The 23,875-nt window shown below is 40.5% G+C and overlaps 1 protein-coding gene across 3 annotated transcripts; it reads left to right on the top strand.

Moving 5' to 3' along the window:
• The first annotated feature begins 9,370 nt into the window (after positions 1-9,370).
• Positions 9,371-23,567, top strand: ptprc (protein tyrosine phosphatase receptor type C). Of its 3 annotated transcripts, XM_028403246.1 has the most exons (30): positions 9,371-9,727; positions 14,930-15,268; positions 15,383-15,532; positions 15,658-15,681; positions 15,795-16,046; positions 16,132-16,356; positions 16,443-16,556; positions 16,817-16,945; positions 17,045-17,197; positions 17,477-17,623; positions 18,011-18,207; positions 18,307-18,367; positions 18,454-18,562; positions 18,652-18,689; positions 18,948-19,057; positions 19,194-19,284; positions 19,473-19,549; positions 19,666-19,702; positions 19,798-19,895; positions 19,988-20,113; positions 20,214-20,371; positions 20,552-20,687; positions 20,798-20,947; positions 21,051-21,141; positions 21,244-21,380; positions 21,474-21,608; positions 21,694-21,816; positions 21,924-22,081; positions 22,366-22,501; positions 22,743-23,567. In XM_028403246.1, the coding sequence occupies exons 1-30, from the start codon at positions 9,664-9,666 to the stop codon at positions 23,073-23,075; spliced, it is 4,098 nt and encodes a 1,365-aa protein (XP_028259047.1). In that variant the 5' UTR covers positions 9,371-9,663; the 3' UTR covers positions 23,076-23,567. The 3 variants fall into 3 exon arrangements, with proteins under 3 accessions (XP_028259047.1, XP_028259048.1, XP_028259049.1); XM_028403247.1 differs by lacking the exon at positions 14,930-15,268 and having other exon boundaries at positions 9,376-9,727; positions 22,743-23,075; XM_028403248.1 differs by lacking the exons at positions 14,930-15,268; positions 15,383-15,532 and having other exon boundaries at positions 9,377-9,727; positions 22,743-23,075.
• The last annotated feature ends 308 nt before the right edge of the window (positions 23,568-23,875 follow it).

The raw sequence follows: 23,875 nt of genomic DNA on the forward strand, positions 1-23,875 counted from the left end.
CAGTCAGTAAAACACATCTTGTGTTGAGGTGTTTAGATGTAATACTACTTTGTTCCACATGATGGGATAGTGAGTTAAAGTTGTGTCTTGTCCTTTCTTGGACTAGTGTCGGGTAACTGCTTTAGGCTGTACTGTGTCCAAAAAGTTTGAAGAGAACCCTTAAAGCTACAGTACAAATCTTTTTTAGGGATGTTTGTACATTCAAGGAATCCACTCAATGCTGATTAAGTCTGTCACTGCCAGGCAAGGCAGGAGAGATTGTTGTATAAAACTGGATGATATAAAAGAAAATACAAAATACATAAAAAACACAGCTAGATATAAAACATTATCTATTACATAAATACAGTGTTATTAACAGTAACAACAGTGTTTATGTTAACACAGTCACTCCCAGAAATGGGAGACACGTGCACTGCATGATAGCAGTCCATGTGTGATAACAATGGTTACATGAACTACACGTTCTTTTGGCCCTGAAAGTGGACAATGTGCTAATTAGTCCTGGTGACAGGATGTGTTGCCATGTGTTGGACACGTATAGACAATCTGCTTACCTTTGCTGCTATGAACTGATATGACTAGCTCTCCTCTCAAAAAAACTATAAGGGTGTTTCTCAGAATGGACAACAGCAGCCCTTAAAAGTCTAAATAACTGCACTGGTCATTTACATACATTTTTGCTTATATACATTTTAGTTGCGTCATTGTTTTTTGCTCCTCTCACTGCTCTGACTGGATTTTGTCATACTTTCTGTACCCAGCCATCAGTCAGTGCCTGGCCTCTTCCTCCCACCCATGGTGTCCACACATCCCACTCCCCCTTCAACCACCCACATCATTTATACATGTGAGCATTAGGGCTTGTCACAGCCCCTCAGTCAGGTCCTTTATCAGTCCAGGCCATAGATTCTCATTAAACGGGTGAATTGTGCAGTCCCTGACACTTGGGCCATCACATGTCCATTCTGCCATCTCTCTACCACTGACCATTTGTCCAATCCAACTGGACAGATACAGTGGAGAGACTGTTCTATTGTCTGCCTGTGTGGCATTTTTCCTTACTTCTATCATATCACACTGGCAAACAAACTATTGCAAGCATGTACAAACAGACACACAGGGTCTAAAAATTCCCACGCTGTGCCAAAAATGTGTTTAACATGTTCATCATTTTATCTCTGCTTACAGTAACTTGACTGGACGACAGGCAGGCTAATCAGTTTAACCAGTGGTCAAGCACGGTCAGGAGATAGCCTGCTCTGTGTGGTCACTAGATAAGAAGCACTGCTCCTCAAAGGGCGGGCGAGCTGCCTTGTTAGTGCTGGGTCAGTGAACTGCCGTCCAGATTTCTAAATGGCCATTCAAAGCCCCGAACTGGATGTGTGTGTGTCAGTGTGTGTGTGTGAAACTGGTACTACTGCTGTCTCTCTGGACTTTCTCACTGAAGGGCGCTCTGTTTACTGCAGTTAACCAAGTCCCTCCAGCATGTCTTCACAGGGGAGAAATGTTTAATAGGAATGTTTGTATACCTGTGCTGGTGCTGACTTGCGATTAGAGTTGAGCTGGGGAGTTTTTTTTCTCACCTTCTGCTGGGAATGTACACACATCATCCTGAGATGCTTTGTTGCAATATTGAAGAAGGTAAATATGAGCAGCATATAGAATTTAGTGGACCTGAATACAGGAGTCCTCACACTCGTCTAGCCCCTTGACCTTGTGTGTGTGTCTCCTTACACACACACACACACACATTCACACAAATGCACATATATCCAGCCCCTGACCCCCACAACGGAGAGGCAGTGAGGTCTGCACTGAGCTGCTGCTGCTGCTGGATTGACTGGCAGTTCATGTGTCCACAGAGAGACAGAGCCAGTGAGTGTGTACAGTATATGTGTGTGTGTGTGTGTGTGTTCTATACAGGCCCAGTCTGGCAGCAGAAAGCAGGATCTCCTGGGAGGACCGGATGTTGGGTCAGGAAGAGAAGAAAACAAGAGCGGGGGAAGAGAAGAGGGGTAGGAGGGATATATACATGGAACACATGAATCTGTTGGTGTGTGTGTGTGTGTGTGTGTGCATGTGAAATGTTGAAAATGGATGCATCCTCCACCCCCTGCTGCATCAGGTATTTGTTTGGCATATGGGAATCTCTCTCAGCACAGCATACAAACATACAGCATGTATGTATGTTAGCTGATTTTGATTTATACATTCATCGTCATGCAATGTATGTGTGTGTATATATAAATATATATATTTTTGATATTATTCATCAACATTTAATGGCAGGGGGAGGGTGGGAGCCTGAACATTTTTTCACCTCCTTTTGAATGCACCAGATCTGTCACCGCACAGGGGGTAGAGAGAATGTCATGGAGGAGGTATGTCTTTCTTCATCGTATCCATCCACATAGTATTTTAATTGGGTTTTCTCTCCTCCACAGAAAAAAAAAGGTGGCGGGAGGACGGATGAATCATGAAGTGGTGGAGGGTGGAGGATTGGGGGGGGGGGGGGGGGGGGGGGGGGCGTGCTGCTCTGGGTTTCCATCTTCACCTCCCCAGCTATGCCACCTCATCATTGTGGCCCTGACAGTAACTACACACTAACACACACTCATGCAGATGCACGTCGGCTAGCCGTTAGCGGCATTGTGTGGTGCTGCAATGTGTTTGTATTGAACCAAACTGAACAATGGTGCAGCTGACATTCCTTCTGTGTTGGATGAGGCTGCTTCATAGAAACATAATAATGCTGCTAAACCTGAACCGTCTCCCGGTGACTGTCAAACATCCCCTATGCATCGGACAAACTGATTGAGCCTCAGAAACGGGACAGAGAATGTCTCTGTGTGTGTGTGTGTGTGTGTGCATATAAATATGGGAGTGAGTGTGCATGTGCGTGAGAGCGTGCGTTGTGTGTTGATGGTTGATGTACAGGCCTGGAGGGCAAACGCTCTAGGCTGCTCTCGTTAAGAACCTGTCAGTCATCGGCAGAGAGGAACCAAAAGGAGTCCAAATCGCAACACTGAGCCGGTGTGTATGTGCGTGTACACATGTTTGTGTGTGTGTGTGTGTGTGTGTATGAAATGCATTCAGCCACTTGGCTATTCCCAAAAACAAGTCAGAAGAGAAATGTGTGTGAAAAAGAGGAACGGCTGTGGTGCAATGTGAAGCCACACTGCCCTCCAGTGGTTTTCTGTTGCCTCACTGTCACAGAGGACTGAGACGTGGAGGTGGAGGCAGGCTGTGCTGACACAGCATGAGGCCTGCTATCACTGTGGGGATTTGATTTAAAAAAAAAAATATGTTTATATTTTACTTAAAACTGTCGCATGTGGCTTAATGTTAATGGTATAGTCAGTAAAAAGGATGCGTAAATAAAGCTTGACTTTATAGAAAGACGCTGTGACTGCAGACAGGAAGGAAAAAGAGGAAGTGCAGAAGAGGCTGTACTGACAGCGTTTTGAGATAAAATGTCTCCATTTTATTTAAAAGGTGTGGAGTCACAGCGTTTTCTATATGTTTAGCCAAACATATTCGTCTGCAGCTTGTTGATTTAAATGGTGTCAGTTTTTCTCTACCTGAAGTAAATTAACCCCTCAGTCACTCTGATGGTGATGTTTCATCTGACAAACGTGATCGTTTTCTTCAATTTTTAATTTTCCACTGCTTCAGGTTAGAGAGAAAATCTCTTATGTGAAATAATAGTTTATTCAAACATTTAGTTTTCTCCTCTTGAATCGTATCCCTCTTTAAAACCTTTAAGCTAGATTACTCACAAGTTAGTAAACCAGCACGTTACTACCTACTTTCAAATTTCAAAATGAGTAATACAAACTTTAAAAAGTAACATAACTGTATTCTGTGTAGTGCTCACATTTTGTGTGCTTTAAATAGCTCACACAACTCCATCACATGTAGGCTGTCCTGTTACTTCCCAACACTGGATGCCACTAACAGCAGCAAAGTACAGCTTTTCTGACTTTTCATGTACTTTATCAATTTATGCTGATCAGGATTTAAACTTTCTGTTGCCCTCTCTTTTAAGATGATTTAAACCTGGAATATGTTTTAACAGCAAAAGATTAAGTGAATTCAAGGACTGTCCATAAGCTCCTCTTTTATTTGAGGTCTGGCAAATGTTGTGTGTGAGTGTGAAAGTGTGAATGGCAGATTGACAGTGTCTGAAATTTCTAACCCACTTACAGAGTGTAGGTGCGCGGTGCAAAGAGAGGAGGAAAAACTGCATGCATCTGGGTGTAGCACATGCACAGCATCTACATGCCTCGTTTGCAGTTCATTTTTATCTCACCTCCCTGTGGTCACAGCTGTGACTGCACAGCGGAACTAACAGCAGCAATTTCAAAAGATAGTCTGCGGCCTTCCCTCCTGTAATGTCCTTATGTTGATGTATGGAGATTTGGATATTTACAATGAATGACGGAGGAGAGGAGAGGAGAGGAGAGGAGAGGAGAGGAGAGGAGAGGAGATAGAGTTAAAAAGTATGAGCAGCAACCTCAGACTGTAGAAATAGAAGAAAAAAATAAATTGGGGAAGCTCTAACAGTTTCTAATCCAAACCACTCCCCCTTCCTCAGCCTCTATATGAACATCCAGGGCTTAAAATAGAAGCCAAAGACACTTTTACTGTTAACACCAGCAGCTATGCTAGTTCCCACTGTACCGTAAATGGAAATCTGGGAAACCTACTTCTCGTCACTCGGTTCATTATCTGCTGTAGATAAACTTCAGTCACGCAATCACATTTTCTATGATCTGTACATAATCTAAGGTAAGATCAGTGTTTCCCCTGAACTCTTACCAAAGAAAAGCAGTTCTGCTGTGTGGGAGAAAAGACATCATCTGGTTTCCCTTTTCTTTGCAGCCTTACACGTTCTGATTTGTCTGATGGATGTGAAACGGGGAGCCACCGGTAGGAGGTTACTGAGCCTAAACTGCAGTTAACTTAGGGTGAATAAAATCATTATTTAAACATGAAAAATAGCCCCAGTTGTTCTGATGCCTACATTAAAACCTCACCAAACAGTGACTGTGAATGAAAGTAAAGTTAAAAAGTAATGGTTGAACCAAGCGGCAACCTTCGGGGCTCAAAGTGGAAGCCCATGCGGAAGGGTCAAAACTTGTAATTCACGCTGCAACAGCTGGGGGCTGGCTCCAAAAGCGAGTAATTTCCCATAGACTCCCATGTTAAAATGGCCGATTTCACAGCAGAAAAGAACATGTTTACAGCCTGGTACAAAAAACCACTCTGGTCTCAGATGATAGGTTCTCTTCTAGTGTCAATTGTACGGGGGGTGAATTTTTTTACAACTCACTCGTTTCAATTGTATTCTGACTTAAAATTACGCCTAATTATGGGCGTTGCCGCTTGAGTGACAGACAGTTGACGTATCACAGCGTGAGTTTCCGGTTCCACGATCACCCGCCCCCCTAAACCCCGCTCGTGCCCCCCCTCTTTGTCCATATTTGGAGTTTTAGTTGACGTGACGCTGCCAACATGGCGGCGGTCATCAAGTCCCGGAACCTCCCACTGAGACTCAAAACGGCTCTTCAGAAACAAACGGGTGACATCACGGAGGCTCTGTCCATAGTTTTTACTGTCAATGGGTTGAACACAGCAGACAAGCTCCAGCCTTTTGGATGAAGGTCTGTAATGCTGTTAATGCCACAGTTTACCCACACTAAGCAGCACAAGCAACACTGGAAATGTTACAGGTTTGGCAACCTATTACAGAAGCACTTCCTAAATTACCCTTAGTTTATCCTATCATATCTCAGGTTAAGAAACCCTCAAAACATAATCCATTTTGTCTGTTACCTAGCAACCAGTACAACCTTTCCTATTTCAGTATAAGCGAGTCTGTTTGTCCCCACTGAGACGCAAAAATGGAATGACTTAGAAGAGCTAGTAACAACATTCAATAAAGGCGGAGCAGCCAGTTTGTACAGTTAAAAAAGTAACAGCTCAACAGTTAAGTGCTAAGAGTTGGTCACAGTTTTAGAGGAAGTAGTGTTTCTGTCTCCATGTCTCAAGTTAAGAACTTCTCTCTTATACGTTTTGTTGTTGAATCTGGCCATATTTCTAATCAACTCCCTCTCAGTTTAGCTGCTGAGTGTTAATGATCTGATCTTCAAAGCCCATCAGTCACACATTCACACACTGCTGTGTGAGGTGCTGCCCTGTGCCATGTTGAACCTCAGGTCAGCAGGTTGTGAGAGAAAGATATCCAAGATTCTAATATTGCTCAGCTTCTGCTGAAATGTTTCCTACACCTTTAACAGGTGTAGCCAGGCCATATCACAGAAACATCCTGGTAACCATGGTAACAAAGATGTTTCATTGGGCATTGTCTAATAACAAAAATGTTAAAGCCAAAATTTTCCATGCTCACCAAAAAAATTGCATTCATTCATAACATCAAATTACCACCACTATGGAAGATAATGCAAGCTAGCTGCATGAGTATGTGTACTCTGAGTCATTCATGAACAGTGGAAGGAAAAGTTTTTAAAGCATGATGCCACAGATAAATGGCTTAAAAATAATCATAGTTGAGCACAGGATGTAGTGGTTTATTGACTGTGTCCAGTGACTGAGTCATTGTCAGGCCATGTGACCTCTGTTTCAATCTGCGGTTGGTTCGTAAAAAGGCTGTAGGAGACGCAAATGGACAGCACGGCAGCATGTCTTTCTATGTTCTCAAAGTTAGTCTAATAGCAGACAGAAGCATTCAATAGACTAACAAATGATGGCACATAAACTATACTTAGTTTATGTTTAAGTAGGTGGGAACTTTTCATTTTTGGGTTAGAGTATCCAATGGGACGTTCTGGGACCTCTTGCCTGACATAGGGCATTGTGTTATGTCACAGAACATACGTTTGTTTTGGCCAATGTCATTGGAACGTGGGACCGGATGGGTATCCAATGCAACGTACTTTGACTCAGGAGTATCTGGGTTTGAGTCCCCTTACACCACGAGTTGTTTCGTTTTTGCATGTCCTTAAGTTCTGTTTCAATTGTAGATGGATTAGGCATACGATTAAGATTAAGATTAAGAATTACTTTAGTTAAGGTTAAGGTTAAACATCAAAAACAGGGTAAGGGGTTAGATAAAACACAGAAATCATAACATTAAACACATTTTACGAGGATATATATGTAAATATTATTCATCCCAAGCTGGGAAATTTTGTTATTACAGCAGCAATATACAGGCATATATGTAGAATGGCTGCCTTAATAGGAGTCTCTGGTTGCGTCAGACCACACTGAAACTTTTCCATGGGTTTCTGTTCTTTTCTCTGGAAAGGCATAGCGAGGTCAAAGGTGAAATTGATGACTTTTGTAAATATATTAGGCCAGCCTGTTGGATTTCTCTGCTATGGTAAAGAGGAAGCATGCTGCTTGAAACTCCATTTTTAGAGCAGCAAGTGAAAAGACAACAAAATCAGACATGTTGATGTAAAGGTTAGAGTGATTTCTCATAACAACGTTTTTAGGTTTTTTTTGGGTTGCATGAGTATGGTGCTGTTTGCTTAAGAACCACTTCCTGATTACAAGAATCTATACTGTCAGAAGTGGAAATTCTCACACTAAACGTGAGACTTCTTTGTCAGAAATGTTTCTTTTTTTTTTTTTTTTTTTTTTTTTTGGGTTGGAGTTCACATTTTTTTCCACTAGATCTTGATATAACTTTCTCTTTTATAAGTGAATATTTCAATATTTAGAAGCATTTTACTCATAGCATCTTTCTCTGAGATATTGTCATCATCATGTGCTATGATCATACATTTTGTGATTACTACTAATTAAATCAGTGTAGAGTCAAATCAATATATAGCAGAAATATGGATCAGGTTCATGTAAATATGAGCCTCACTGCACAGAGCTGTACTTTTGACTGACACATATGAAAACTCAGCAATGTCCCAGCAGTATACATTTGAGATGTACTTGCACTTACACTCCTTCACACCCAGGTGACAAGGTCCTGTCCTATGGATACCTGCACCAGGCTATGCCAAGGACTGGAGGCCTTACCCTTAAAGCAAACCAAGATCCAGTAGCTTTTCCAGCAGATCCAGACTGCAACCTCTGGACTGAAAAATAATCCTAACACAGAAGTGACAAGTACTATTATACCTCAGGGCATCAATCCTCATAGACCTCCATGTTTACAGCCTGGTACATTGTGTATGTTGTGCTTGGAGTGACAAAGTGGCAAATTTGGGTCTGATGAATGAAGGCCATGCAAAAGTGTCAAAAACTGCAGTTGACTCCAAAGTGAGTCAACCTCCACTGACCTTCATGGCACAATGGACAACTTTATTTCACCAAATGATTAGTTTTAGTCTGTTTTGATCGTATAATACGACTTACATTTTTAATTAAGGCCGTGGCTGCTTTGAGTGACAGGCTGCTCTGCTCTTGCATGTATTACAAATACTCAGACGCTGCTAACGGGGCATGGCAGCCGTCGGAGTTTCCCATGACGATTCAAAACAGACGTCAGGGTATGTTTTGTCCATAGTTTTTTGACTATTCACCTCTTTGACCAAGAGTTAGGCAGAATCTGAGCCACCACACCACACAAGTTTGATTTTACACACATTTTATGTTCAGTCCCAACAATCTAAACTCAAAAAAAGGAGTCTGCTCAGTTCCTTGTATTATTCCATGTACCTGCATGAAATACCTGATTGCGTTTCATCCATATTCACATCAACCAGCCACCCGGTGTGTGAGTCTCACTCCTCCTGGAGAGCTCTTCCATTCCTCTCCTTTCTCTTTTTTCTGTGTATGTAAACAGAAATAAAGTGTTTTTGGCTCGTAGGCAGAACACGATGATCAAACACAGCATGCGATCAATGACTTTGAAGAGATCTTACATGTCCCATAAATGTGTTTCATAAACAGAATGAACAGCAGAAATGAAGAAATTTACTTCTGGAGTTAATGGCCACATGTTCTCATACTTTGGAATGAAAAAGCAGAATTTAGAAAAAGGAAAGTTTGCATCTCTTTTCATGCACATGGCACATTTTGACTTTTGTTTTTGAGGCATGTAGGTGGAGGGAGGAGTCGATGAGAAACAAATTAATTCTAAGCAGTTTCTCATGAGAAGTTTAACAGAATTTACTGAGGCTAAAAACTTAACGTGAAGGCCTCACTGTGTGTGTGTGTGTACAAGTACAGGAACCATGTCCAGAGCTCAGTGTGTCAAACACAATATTTAAATTATAAAGCTTCCTTCTTAATACACACTTCTTTTTTTTAAGTCACACTTGAGCAAAAGCAAGTGAAGATCAGATGAGAGAGGGCTTCCTGTTCTTGGTGGCGTAGCTGCAATGAAGCTTCCTGTCACTAAGCGTTAAGGTAAAGGCAGGCTGTGACATCACTCGCACTTGCTTGACTTGAAACCAGAGGCGAGGTTTAGGGAACAAGTCCAGGAAGCTGTGTCAACTGATAAGACATGAAAAACGCATGTAGCTTAAAATAAGACATTTTCACTTATTTTTTTCTTTTAAGAATCGAGTTAGGGATTTTGGAAGTACACCTCCAGCTCGCCTGGCTGTTGGTCCTTGTGAGGATCGTACTGTACGGCGTGTGTGGCCGCACACACCCTGACTCCTGGATATGGCAGGTCTCTGTGGTAATAAGATCCTTCTGCTGGGGTCTCTGCTCATCACTTTGGCCAGCTGTAAGTAACCATCTCCAGTATCAATGTTGTACATTATGAAAAAAAAAGAAGAGAAAAGTCAAAGGAGGAAGTGGTGTTTTATAAAGTTGCCTCTTGGTGTTTCAAAAACAGTTTTAAAATGCTGTAAGTTCTAACCCCTATCATAACAGCTCTAACCTCGTTTATGGGGAACGCTGTATTATTTTCCGTCTGTGAGATAAAGACATAAATCTGTCAGCAGATGAGCTTTTTTTGAAAACTGAAAAAACACAAAAACGTGATCACTTAAAGTAGAAACACTGAGGGCAGGAATGACAAGCTACAGTATATCATGCCTTTGAGTTGCGTCTGTGCTACTTCTCAAAGTTTATAAAAATCCAAGAAAGGCAGACAGTACAGCACATGCCTGTGAAGTGAGAAGCTGAAAAGTGACAGGTTTGTGAGGCCCTTTGGCAAAAGAATAAACACTTATGTTCAATCAAAGGCTGCTGTTAATAGGAAGACACTCTTTAAAACATGCTTCTTTCATTTAGAACAAAGCTACGGGATTTTTTTGCATCATGTTTCTGTTCTGCTTTGACATTGTACGTGTGTGTGTGTGTGTACTGTATACGTGTGGGTGTTGGGTGAAGGCGTTTGTCTGTCAGAGATGAGAGGTATTTTTTTGGGGTGTGTCCCCCTGTGAGCTCTTTACTTCAACATGAGTAGGTATTGTACATGATAAACATCTGTGTGTGTGTAGACTCACTTAACTGCCTGAAGCATCACTCAGTTCTGCTTCTGTTCAACACATCAGACATTTTATTTGTTGCTGTTTCCTGTCTGACATTTGTTCACATCAGCCGACATAATTCGTTTTATTTGGTCCTCATCTGTAACTCAGGGTCAGGGTTCATTTTTAACACACCTCAGGTGGTGTGTGAGGTGAATTAATGTGGTACTCTTCACCACATCATGCCATTGTTATTTATATGTATATATATGCACACACAATTAAAACCAAGCTTTTTTTATTGTAGTCACTAAATTCAGTATTTGAAATTTATCTGTTTGCATCATGCGGACAAGCACAAGGCCAATGTATTTTTTTGGTTTTAAAGTCAAACTGTTCATACTTTTCACATAATTCTGGTATCAATTTCTCACTTTTATTGACTCTGATCCTCCTCTGTATGATGCAAACATACATGCTAGTTTATTAGAAATGAAATATATCCAGAAACACCTAGACTTTAACCACCTCTTACATGTAATTGCATCAGCAATAAGGACACAGTGTTTATCTGTGTAACTGATGCAAACAGTAACTAAATAATCGATGCTTTGGTTTCACTTAAGTACAGTTTTTGTATAAAATTGCTACAGTTTCTAAACAAAAGGTTTACAATATGCAGCCGTTGATCATAACATGCAGTATTAAGCACATAATTCATACAATTCATAAGGAAGAATTCATAAATGTTCATCTTTATCAGGCAGAAGTTAGAGCGTTTATATAAAATGTTTTTTAACACATATATTTTATTTGTTTGAGTGAAAGCGAAGACGTTTCCCCCTAACATTAGAATTGAATTAGAACAAACTTATGGTCATGTGTGAAGACCAAAGAACACCATGTGGATAACTGAGAGAGAGAGAGAGAGAGCTATGGCCAATTATAGACGGTGCTTGCTTTATAGCTGCAGAGCTGTATGATCAGAAAATTGACCACTTCCGTGTTCCATTCTGAGTTGCCTTCATTTCCTGGCAGAGCTGAGCTGAGCTGAGCTGAGCTGAGCTGTGTGGGCCAAGCAGACTGAAGCAGAACACAAGTAAATGATCTGAAAATTCATGAACAAAAAAGGGGAAGCTGCAGTGTCTGAAATGAAGAAGTGAGGTCAGAAGTGTTTAGCATGCTGCATGATTAAAGACATTTCTGGGAGGAGGGAGAGTTGGACTTGTCACAAAACTTTGCATACTGACAGGAAACAGTAATGGGCGCCACAGATCCGAATGTTGGATCAGCTTATTTACAGAAAACCAAGCAAAGAGATGTTTTCAAGCATTACAACTCTGCGATTGTCACAAAACTCTAATCTGTTTGTATCATCTTTCAAGCTGCTTTTATGGTCGCCTTTCCTCCGCCACGCTTTTTTTTCTCAACTTCTGCTTCTTTCTCACATCTCATGTGAACAAAACTCTCAAAAAGGCTGATTTTACCCTTGAATATCACACCATGTATTCACACTCTGCTCTGAAGACAATGAAAAAGAAAGCACATAAAAAGACTTTAAAGCTTTTACATTTAAAAAAAAAATGACTTTCATTATTTTTACAGACCACTTTTACCTTGTGGCTGAAACGAGTTCAGTTATGTCTCAGACCTTTTCACTGAATCAGACACGTTTAGATGCCATACAGCTAATAACCTTTGTGCAAAGTGTTAAAATGTCACTGCAGACAGCATGCAACTCTGCTTGATACAAACGCACCTAACCACATCCTGAGACTTATTGTCCCCATCACCTCATCATTCACTGCTCACTGCTGCTATTATAAGAACCAGATGAGCAAAACCGCCAAAATGTGAGCAGTAAATCTATTTAATTATAACTGTCAAAAATTAAGTTTAATATACTTCATTAAACTGGTAAAAAAAAATATCAGAAAACAATAAAAACAACTGCAGAAAACTATACACATACACCGTGGATGTTGGTTTAAATGATATTTGCTGACCTCATTATGGGTTTTATTGTGTACAAGCTGTCTTTATTCTTCTATATAAGCGGTGACATGGCCAAACTGAAAGCAGTTTTGTAAGTCTGGGCTGGTTCTCAGTTTTAGTGTAAAGCAGGAAATAGCGGTTTTCTTTCTGAAATAGCTTGTGTGACTTGTAGCCACATTGTCATGACAACCAGGTTGTACTGCGCTGCCACACACAGACACCTTCCAATGAAAGCGGCCATTTTCCTCAATAGGCCTGACGATGCTTGGACACTGTGAACGCAGTGAACATCACTGGTCAATATTTGTGTCCCCCTATACATAACATTAGGTTGCTGAGTAATACATTTACATCGAATACTTTCCATACTTTCCCCTAGCTTCACCCGTTTGTTGTACTAAAAGCTTTCAAAGTTTTGTTTCCAAATGGAAACATGAGTGATATATATATATATATATATATATATATATATATATATATATATATATATATATATATATATGCCTTATTCTAGAGCAAACCTGGTCTGTGATAACAATGGATAATGTAATTGTGCACCAGTGTTAATTTTGTTGACGAATCATTTTCGTCATAGTTTTCGTTAACGACCTTTTTTTGCTGATAAAAACGAGACGATAACTAAATAAAAACTCTTCAAAAATAAAAACGCACGGTGCCAAAAACGAAGACGAAATGGATTGACACTTTCGTCAACGAATAAAAACGAGACGAAATTATTGATGGAGACGAGATCCAATCAGAGCAAATTTTGTTTGTGGAAAGGGAGGGACGAATCAGGAGACGGCGGCAGAGAGCCAATCAGAAGTGCTTTCTATGTGTAAGGACGTTGCGCCGCGATGCTGGAAGAAGGCGTCCTCATGCATGGTCACACAACACAGGAGAACAGACACACAGACACGTTTAATTTCAAGACAATCAAGACGGTTTACAAACCGTGCGGAGCGACTGTCAGCGGTAAAAACAATAAACCTGAAGCGACATTTGCAGACGAGTCATCTTAACTTCCGTTCAAAGATACACGTGACAAAATCTATAAATGAAGACCCCGCTGCTGATGGTTTTACAGCATGCGACCTGTTTCTAAGTTGTCACTGAAGTGTTTTGCTGTAGTTATGGAGGATTCATGAAGAAGGTCATGACTGAACAGTGTATTCAGGGAGAGCAGCTCACTGTTCACTGCTGCTTTTGTGAAAAGGTAATAGCAATTAAATAAAGAGGTGTTTGTTTCAAATAACACAAGTTAAAGCTGTGCCTGTTTTTATTGCACAATCAAACCTTAAATATTTCATGAAAAATATATATCATAGAATTTTAGTCGACTAAATCCACGGCAGATTTAGTCGACTAAAATTATTTGATATTTAGTCGACTAAAACTAGACTAAAACTTTAAAAATGTTGATGACTAAAACGTGACTAAAATCAAATGACATTTTAGTCACAAGACTAAAATAAAAACTAAATCCGAAATTGCTGCCAAAATTAACACTGCTTCCATCTTGTTTTCCACTCAGGTTAGGTGTCAAAACACAACTGGTTAAAGTTAGGTAGGATGCTGTTACAAAAAGGGTTCATGACATTTGAATCAGTACATTAGGTTAAATCAACAGAAACACAAAACTATACAGTCAACAATGTTCAAAATTACATGATTGGTATCAGTCTGCACATTAATTTACATTTTAATGCAGAAAAAGGGTGAGCTCTAGTCCTGCTTGATGTTTTCTCCTGTTCATTTCCTCACTGCTTAACCTTTAAGCTAAGCTAAAGCAGGCTAACAAAAAGGGACACTGTGTTTATGCATATTATTTTTATGATGAGTCACAGCTTGTTCACAGCATAAAATGCACTCATGTTTTGCTTCTGCCTGCACAAAGGGTTTGAGTATAGAGCAAAAACCGGTTTGTAATCATATTTCGATGCATTAGATCTCATTAGGAGAATATTCCTGCTGGAGTCTGGAGCAGCAGCACTGTGGACTGAAGATTTAGGAGGAGTTGATCGAGTGTTTTTCCACTGTAGGAACAAGTTCAGTCACTGATGATACAGCCAGTGGTGCTGTCATGTTTCCTTTAGCGTGTTCGTCGCGGTGATAAGTGATAGGAAAAAAATCTGAAGATGGGGTTGTTTGGAGAATTGAGAAAGTTTAAGTAAAGGTTATTTTTCAGTATTGAAGATGAGATTGATCATGTCTGGGTAACATTTTTTAATTGTTTAGTCAACAATGAACGTTATGAATGTTAAATCTATGGAGCAAGGCACAGAGAGGTGTGGACATCTACCATTGATGTCAAGGCAACTTTGAGTAACCTTGAAAATATTTGATTTTTTTTGTTTCTAAATGTAAAATTTCCTCTTGCCAGGTTTGATTATAGTTTTTTCTTTTAAAAATTACAATTTTAATGAAATATCATTCTGATGAATGTACATTTTCTTTAAATATATAAGCCCTCTTACCTCCACGCAGTAACACAAATCCCTCCTTATCTCCATTAGTCACCACCTTACCTCCACTCACCACGGCAGCAGCTCCTGTCGTGGCTACAAACATCACAACCACCACAGCAGAAGCTACCAAGATTTCCTCAACCGTGGCAGCTACTACTGCCCAGCCCTCAGACGGCACAGCTAACATCACAGTAACAACTACTGCCCAGCCCTCAGACGGCACAGCTAACATCACAGTAACAACTACTGCCCAGCCCTCAGACGGCACAGCTAACATCACAGTAAAAACTACTGCCGAGCTCTCAGACAACACAACTGGCCTCAAACCTCCACTCACCTCTCCAGCCCCCGCCTCAAACCCCTCATCTGAGGAAGTTAATTCTCCTGGTAATGTATTCAGTGTTATGAGTTACATTAGTGATAATAACTCCTGAGGTAAGACTGTTAGCAGCAGAGTATTGTTTACCTGAAGTGACTTTCAGCATGCTCTCCAACCTGCAGCCACTTCTCCTACAAACACCTCAACAGAGGCTCCGCCCGCATCCACTTCACCCAGCAGCCAATCAGCTGATAGTGTCCCTCAGACAAAAGGCGCTCAAAACCAGACCTCACCTCAAAGCACTCAGTACAACACCACAGCGATCACCACAGGTTGGATTTTTTTTATTGTATTATGATGGTGTCTTTCAAATTAAAAAAGACCAAACTGATGAGGTTTGTCATAGATCATCATTACTTGCTGTGTTTTTCTAATATAATTTAAATGTTTCCTCCAGCCACGTCATCTGCATCTGCACAGTGTGAGTACATGTTTACCTAACTAACAGTTTATTAATTCAATGTAATCAATTTGTCCAGTATTTGAACAGAAATCAAATAGTTAATATTAAGATGATCATATGATTCTGTGCAGGTTTTTATACTGTTACTCCCATCAACTTCGGCTTCAGAATTGAGATAAAATCTGCGGGTAACTACTCCATAAGTGTTGCTGAAAACGGCCAAGCAGAGATAGAAACATCCATCACTGACTTCTTCAATCAGAGCTCCACTCATAACTTCACACACCTGAAGCCCTGTACTGACTATGAGCTTAATGTGACTCTTACTGACAATGGAACAACCTGTGAGAACACTGGAAATGAAACCAAAACAACTGGACTGAGTGAGTACAAATAATTATTACTGTTGTGTTATTTGGATTTTTGTAGCAAACAGAGAAACATTTGTGCATCACTTGTGTATTTCAGGTGAGGAGGACATTAAAAGTGACACCTGCATCCCTGGATATGTTTGTTACCAACGTGGTTGGGACCTCAGCTTTTCAGTGTCACCACCAAATACATTTCAGAGATGTCCAGATGATACATTGTGCATCAAACCTGGTTACAACGACATCTGTTCATCTCTTACTACAACCTTCACTGCAGAGAACTGTAACAAGTCTTTTAGCTTCACTGAAGACATCTCTGTTGGTGTGTACTGAAGGGTCTACTTTTATTTTAAACTGATGTTTCAGACTGAAATTAATCAGGTTATATGACTGTTCTTTTTTTCACAGATTTCTTAAATCCAAGTGAAATACATCCTCATGTTCATCCTGGACTTCCTACAAATATAACATCAGAGCTTCCTCCGAACTGTAAAAATCTCACCATTGATTACACCTGTTCAGGTAAGTGCAAAGAATCAAAACAAGAACATGTACATGTCTTTTTCTAAGATATTCACTGCAGTAAAATGCTGATGAAAATCAATGTCAGTTCAAACTGCTGTGATCTGAATGGAAAGCTTTGTTTTCTGCTCTCTGTGATTCTGTTCTGAAAACAGTTCTTTCTATGAATGTGTCCACATTTCACAAACATAAAAGTCAAACTTTTCCTGAGGTTCAATTTCTGTTATTGAAGAAATCGCATCCTGCTTGTGTCTCCTCAGAAAATGGAAACGACTCAAAGAGCCTGTCTGATCTGGAGCCCTTCACAGACTATACCTGTACTGGTCTGATCAAAGACAACAACAAGACCATTGATAAGACTACAACTGTCCCAGTCAGGATTAACTGTAGTATGTTGACATTTAAACTTGTATCATCAGAGAGTTTGGAGTGAAGCTCAACAACAGGTACTGGATTCATTGTTACTGATGTCGACTGTGTTTCAACAGGATTTACAATAACCAACATGAATAAAGCTGTAACCAACACTTCAGCTAAGCTGAGCTGGAAAACAACCAGTGAGAACTGTCAAGAAGTCCTCCCCAAACTTCAGAAGCTTTCTTATGACTGCAGGTGTTACAGTAAGACCAGCTCAAAACAGAGTAAGTGAAGTTTGAACTGTTTCTATTTAATTGTTTCATTTTAGGAGTATTACAGATGAACTGGATGCAGTTTATATGAGAAGCTGTTTGTTTATTATATTTTATGAATAGAAAGTAGCTATGACTGTAAATCAAAACATTTGGTTTATTGTTAAAATATGACAGAACAAACAGTTAAAGAAGTTTAATTACATTTTGTGTGCATTTCATCATTTAAAGTATTTTTAGATGTTATTAATTCAGACAACACAACAACAGCTGATGAAACTTATGTCTCAGTTACAGTCAAACAAACTTTTAATGGAGGAACATGTGAAATTACTGGACTGAAGCCATACACTGATTACACCTGTAAAGTACAGCCCACCTACAACAACATCCCAGTTGACCATCATCGTGACGTACCCCTGAAAACTGAACCTGGCAGTAAGTGAGCAAGAAAATATCTTTTGGTGGAAACTACAGATACTTAATGTATGTATAATAAGAATATTTCCAATCTGTCTAAAATGTAATTATCTAATAACTATAAACACATGTTGCTGCATGTATCTGGCTCGTTGTCCTTTCTGTCTAGTTTTTCTGGATCCTCAGTGAAGCACAGTGCTCAGAGTCACAGAAACCTTCAGCTTCATGTTCTAACAGCAGCTCTTAGTCTTTGTGTAATTCTCTGTGTGAAAATGTGTGAGGTGTTATAGAGTCATTGTACACTTGATTCAATTATCATGATCTGAATTTAGACAATGAACAACAATCATTGTTATTTTTTATTTTGAACAGTGTTCATGTGAATGTGTCATATTTCTCTTACAGTCCCTGCAAATATTACTAAAGTGACAGTGACTGTTCCAGAGCATAATGTGATACATGTAAGCTGTGAGCACTCACGTGATGGTTTTCATGGACCTGAGCAGAAATATATTATACGTCTCAATGGTGATAAAAAAAAATTGGACAAATGTGAGCATGAATTCAGAGATCTGAGCTACTCTACGACCTACACAGTGAAGGTTAGTACATTCCTGCTTTTCAGTTTTATGAGAATATGAACGTTTATTTTACATTTGTATCTTTATGTTGTAGTTACTGACTGTCTGTACTGTCTGTAGGTGACTGCTTTCAATGGAAAACTGGAGAGTAAACCTGTAGTAAAAGAAGTTTCCACTCTCTGTATGTGTTGTTTTAAAGTCTGACACATTTCATTCACACACACATTCAAACACATAACTGCTGCCATTCTACTCATTATTTTAAAGATAACGACAAAGCTGTCATCGGGTTTCTGGTCTTCCTCATCATCCTCACTTCTATTGCTCTGCTTTTGGTTGTCTACAAAATCTGGATTTTGAAACGCAGAAAGTCCAAGTAAGGATCCTTCCTGCTTCACCCTGACTGTCTGACTGCTTCTCATGTCTCACCTGTCTCACCTGTTGTCTTCACTATGATCTTTGCAGTGACCTGAGTGAAAACATGATGCTCATCTCAACAGGAAGTGAGTAGAGTTTACTTAAACCTTTAACATTTAACATTAATATATATTGTATGGTGTATTGTTAACACACTTACTCCCCAGGCAAGATGTACTGATCAACATTTTATTTATTTATTGATATAACCTTAATCCTTGTTAGAGCTTAAACAGAAAAAACCACAAAGAAAGGAGAAAAATATGAAAATTATGGCCGCTTTATGCGATATTTATCTATGTGTACAGTACTATGTGTACTCATTTGCTGACTGGCTCTTGTAGTTGATGAAGAGAACTTGATGCCCGTTGAGCCAATCGCAGCTGAGGTGCTGCTGGAGGCATATAAGAGGAAGCTCGCTGATGAGGGCCGGCTCTTCCTGGCCGAGTTCCAGGTAATTTCACCCCGTGTGGGGAATTGTTACTGTTTCTATCATTGTTATACTTGTTACACAAGACTTGAATACAAGAGGTTGGACGAGCTTTTGTCAGTTTTGGAGCGTGAATGACACGGTTTGTTTTTGCTTGCAGAGCGTCCCCAGAATTTTTTCAAGATACACAGTGAGAGAGGCCAAAAAGGCCTGCAACGCCCAGAAGAACCGCTACGTGGACATCCTGCCATGTCAGTGCTGGTCTGTCTGAACAGACAGATGTTACTTTATCATTCAAATTCTCCAAAATACAGTAAATATTTCCATCATTTAGTAACTTTCAGCTAACATTAGGTAATGTGACTCATCGTGGATTGTTCCATGTAGGATTGTTTAGATGTCCTCTGTGATGCTTTTTGTTGTTGTTGTTTTTTCTTAGATGATTATAACCGTGTCCAGCTGACCACAGGAAATGGAGAGGCAGGATGTGACTACATCAACGCCAGCTTCATTGATGTACGTAAAACACCCAAATTAAACTGCTGCTATAATCAGAAGATAATAACACCTTCAATTTAGTGTAAAAATGTGTATGTGCCATATAAGACTTTAAATGTCTCTCCTTCCCACAGGGCTTCAAGGAACCCAAAAAGTACATTGCAGCTCAAGGTAAAGTCAGGCTCTCATACTGTGTGCACACTTTGTGTGTTTGCATTGCTGTGTGTTCTACTACCAAAGTACTCTATGTGCTGTCTGTGTTTTAGGCCCGAAGGATGAAACTGTCAGTGACTTCTGGAGGATGGTCTGGGAGCAGCAGTCCTCTATTATCGTCATGGTGACACGCTGTGAGGAAGGAAACCGAGTAAGAACAGGAAGCTTTAACTTTCATTTGTTTTCAAAATAAGTGATTGCAGTTTAGTTAACCGTTCATCCTCTCCCCATGCTGTCTCACAGATCAAGTGTGCACAGTACTGGCCGTCTCCAGAGCGAGAGACTGAGATCTTTGAGGAGTTTATAGTGAAGCTGACCTCAGAGGACCACTGTCCTGATTACACCATCCGCCACCTCAGCCTGATCAATGTGAGTTAAAGGGTAGATCAGCAGATCTTTTTTATATCGGTAATCTGTGGTCACAACAATATGTGTGTGTGTGTGTGTGTGTGTGTGTGAATGTCTGCAGAAGAGAGAGAAGAACTCAGAGAGGGAGGTGACCCACATCCAGTTTATGAGTTGGCCCGACCATGGCGTACCTGGAGATCCACACCTGCTCCTGAAACTCAGGCGGCGTGTCAATGCTTTTAAGAATTTCTTTAGCGGCCCCATCGTTGTTCACTGCAGGTACATCATTTATGTTTATGATCACTATCCTTATAAACCTTTGACTTTTGAATACTTTTGATCAAGGGTGATTTTTGGCAGACCTGCTCCATTGACATTTATCAAACTATTGCCTTTTTCTACATCAGTGCTCTAGTGGATCTGTTACACAATGCATGATAAATGATCTCCCTTGTGCAGTGCTGGAGTCGGGAGGACAGGCACCTACATCGGCATTGACGCCATGATGGAGGGTCTAGAGGCCGAGGGCCGAGTGGACATCTACGGTTACGTGGTCAGACTTCGCAGACAGAGATGCCTCATGGTTCAAGTCGAGGTAATTCAAGTGTGTGTGAAACAGAGAGACCGAGAGAGAGAGAGAGAGAACATATAGACATTCTTATTTACAGCTCAGACTGCATATTAAATGCATGTCTCCTCTCTTAGGCCCAGTACATCCTGATCCATCAAGCCTTGCTGGAACACAACCAGTTTGGAGAGACAGAGATCCCCCTGTCTGAGCTCCACAGCACACTGAGCACGCTCAACCAGAAAAACGCAGACAATGAGCCCACGTTAATGGAAGAGGAGTTCGAGGTATGGTACTGACCCAGCTGAAAAACACACTTTTATGTAAAGCTTTGGATGGAGAGCAGTATAATCCTTCAGCAGTACAAAAACAAAAACTGTTGCATTTCAGAGACTCCCCACCTTCAAAAACTGGAGGACTTTCAACACAGGAATCACAGAAGAAAACAAGAAGAATAATCGCTCCTCATCCGTCATCCCTTGTGAGTGTCAGCTACAGATTATGTGTGAACTCAGTTTATCTGCATCCATATATTTACAAGGTTTCAAGGGTTAATTTTCACTGTGGAACCTGTCGCCCTCAGATGACTACAACCGAGTGTTAGTGAAGGTTGATGAAGGAAGTAGTCGTGACACAGAACCTGATGAAGATGAGGAGGAAGACTCATCAGATGAAGAGGATGAAGACTGCACTAAATACATTAATGCCTCCCACATTGGTGTAAGCACAAAACTAAGAGTGGACTTAAAGGATCATAAACTGTGTGTCTGTGACTCCATAAAATGACGTTACTCTTTTACCTCACCCACACAGGGTTACTGGGGCCAACGTGCCTTCATCGCAGCACAGACCCCACTGCCTGACACCATGGCTGACTTCTGGATGATGGTTTACCAGAAGAAAGCCTCTAACATTGCCATGCTTTCAGAGTGCAATGAAGGAGACCAGGTGCCTATAGTACCAAGCCTTTATACTGTGGTGTGTGAACATACACTCTCAGCATGTCTCTGATATTTGATTTGCTTGTTGACAGGACTCTGATTGTGTGTACTGGGACAAAGACAAGAAAACATTCGGGGACATTGAGGTTGAGGTGACCGGCACAGACACCTCTCCAACGTTCATCAGCCGTAATATGTTGATCCGCCACGTCAAGGTAACACTACTGGCCTGAATATCTGCTGCTATGACAACATCTGCTCAGTTTTCTTCAGTCATGTGTCACCCAGTCGAATCTGTTTTTGCTGTTTTCTCCATCCACAGAGGAAAGAGAATCGGCCAGTGAAACAGTTCCAGTTCCTGAAGTGGGGGAACAAAGATCTGCCCGAGAAACCTCAAGATCTCACAGATATGATCAAGGACATTAGGCACAACTGTGGCAGCAGATCACAGAGAGGGATGCCCATTGTGGTCCACTGCAAGTAAGACAATTGTGATTCCTGTTATGTCAGTTTAAAAGGCTGGATATAAATCACACATCATCTGAAGGGTATTTTTGTTTCTGAACATAACATGGAGTTTGTAATACTAACTTCTGCATATAGACAGCTGGTATTTCTTCACAGTCAGACATTTCCTTCCTGTTTTAGTGTAAATAAACACTCTTACAAATGTACATTTACAGTTAGTTTGAGAGTAAGGAACACTTATTGTGCTTGAAGGAAATAATGAAAACATTCTGTGTTTGTGTGGCCCCTCTTCTCAGTGATGGCTCCACCCGGTCGGGCATTTTCTGTGCTCTGTGGAACCTGCTGGACAGCGCTGAGACTGAGAAGCTGGTGGATGTTTTCCAAGTGGCCAAAACTCTGCGCAAGGAAAGACAGAACATGCTCTCCGACCTGGTGAGAAAATCTGTCCAACACATAGTCTCACTGAATAAAAATAAGGGATAAAAAGCCTACATAGGCTGGTCAGACAATGTTCTGCAAAGATCCCAAAGATGCAATAAATAATGTTATAGATCAGCCGAATTCTGCAGAAAATAAAGCATGTTTTGACTATTTTTAGCTGCAAATGTATGTTTTATAGTATTTACTGCAGGAAATAGCAGAATATCTTTTCTTTTTACTGTGTGTCTAACAGGAGCACTACCAGTTCCTGTATGACGCTCTGCAGGGCGTCTTTCCGGTTCAGAACGGGGAAGTGAAACCGGTGCAGGCAACTGCGGCCGACTCCGTCCAGATTGTCAATGAAACTAAAGCAGCAGAGCAGCCAACTGAGGAGAAGAAGGCTGAGGAGCCAGCCAGCACTACCAGCAGTGAGCAGCAGGTGGCAGCAGAGAACACTCCTCTGATGGCTGATGGAGGGAAGGAGGACAAAAAGGGGGAGCCTGAGAAGGAGGCCAGCGCCCCAACAGAGACCGCACCACTGGAGGAGACCAGCAGCAACGGTCCCACTGTCACTGTGGAGGTCTGAGAGAGGTGGGGGTGGGGGTGGGGGTCCGTGTCTTTTACTTCAGGCGCTTCAGCTGAATGCTTGTTTTTTTATTAGCTACATTAAGAATGTATAAACATTGTAAAGCTATAACACATTGTGATTTGCTTGAAAAGTTGTTAAGAATTTGTTTTTATATCAGTTTCCAAAAAAATCTGATTTGAACTAAGTTATAAATATTTTAGTAGGAAATTTGGAGGATGCAAATAAGAAGTTGTAAGCAATGTTTACGAGAATTGCTGTTGTCAAACTAGAGGCTTTGTATTACTGTATAGTGAGAGACGTTTAAGAACTCAGCTTTAATTATACAGTAGGTAAGTTTGATATAGTTTAAGTTGTTTTTCCTGCTAAATAAACACATGCTATAATCTAGTTTATAAATATCCAGTATATTTGACATATTGAGTTGTTCAGGTTCAAAGTGTTCATGTGACATGTGTCTTTTCATTAAAAGAGAGTTAAAAATATCAAAAAGAACATTTTTTTTACTTCCTACCCTGATGCCCATGAAGTTGGAATCATTTTGTGTTCAGACATGTTCCTCTTTTCATTTTCACCGTGATATGTTTGGAAGAGATCAAGAATAAATGTCAAGAATAAATCACATGGTCACAATCATTTATGAGAAGAGATGAAAAAATTTCCAACTTCATGGGCAACAGTTTGTGATCGAAGTTTTTCCTACATGCAAACATTTTTAAGTTGATTTTTATATTTTATAAAGATCACATATTGCACAGTGAATATTGCCAGTCCAATAAATATAATTTGTGATGAGACAG

This window comes from Parambassis ranga, chromosome 4 (genome assembly GCF_900634625.1).
Source record: "Parambassis ranga chromosome 4, fParRan2.1, whole genome shotgun sequence".
NCBI lineage: Eukaryota > Metazoa > Chordata > Actinopteri > Ambassidae > Parambassis > Parambassis ranga.

Bases quoted from the DNA above. Each gene is read 5' to 3' on its own strand.
- ptprc (XM_028403246.1), top strand. From the start codon at position 9,664: ATGGCAGGTCTCTGTGGTAATAAGATCCTTCTGCTGGGGTCTCTGCTC. The intron at 15,269-15,382 runs GTAATGTATTCA...TCCAACCTGCAG, and splicing joins TGAGGAAGTTAATTCTCCTG to CCACTTCTCCTACAAACACC. The intron at 18,690-18,947 runs GTGAGTAGAGTT...TGGCTCTTGTAG, and splicing joins GATGCTCATCTCAACAGGAA to TTGATGAAGAGAACTTGATG.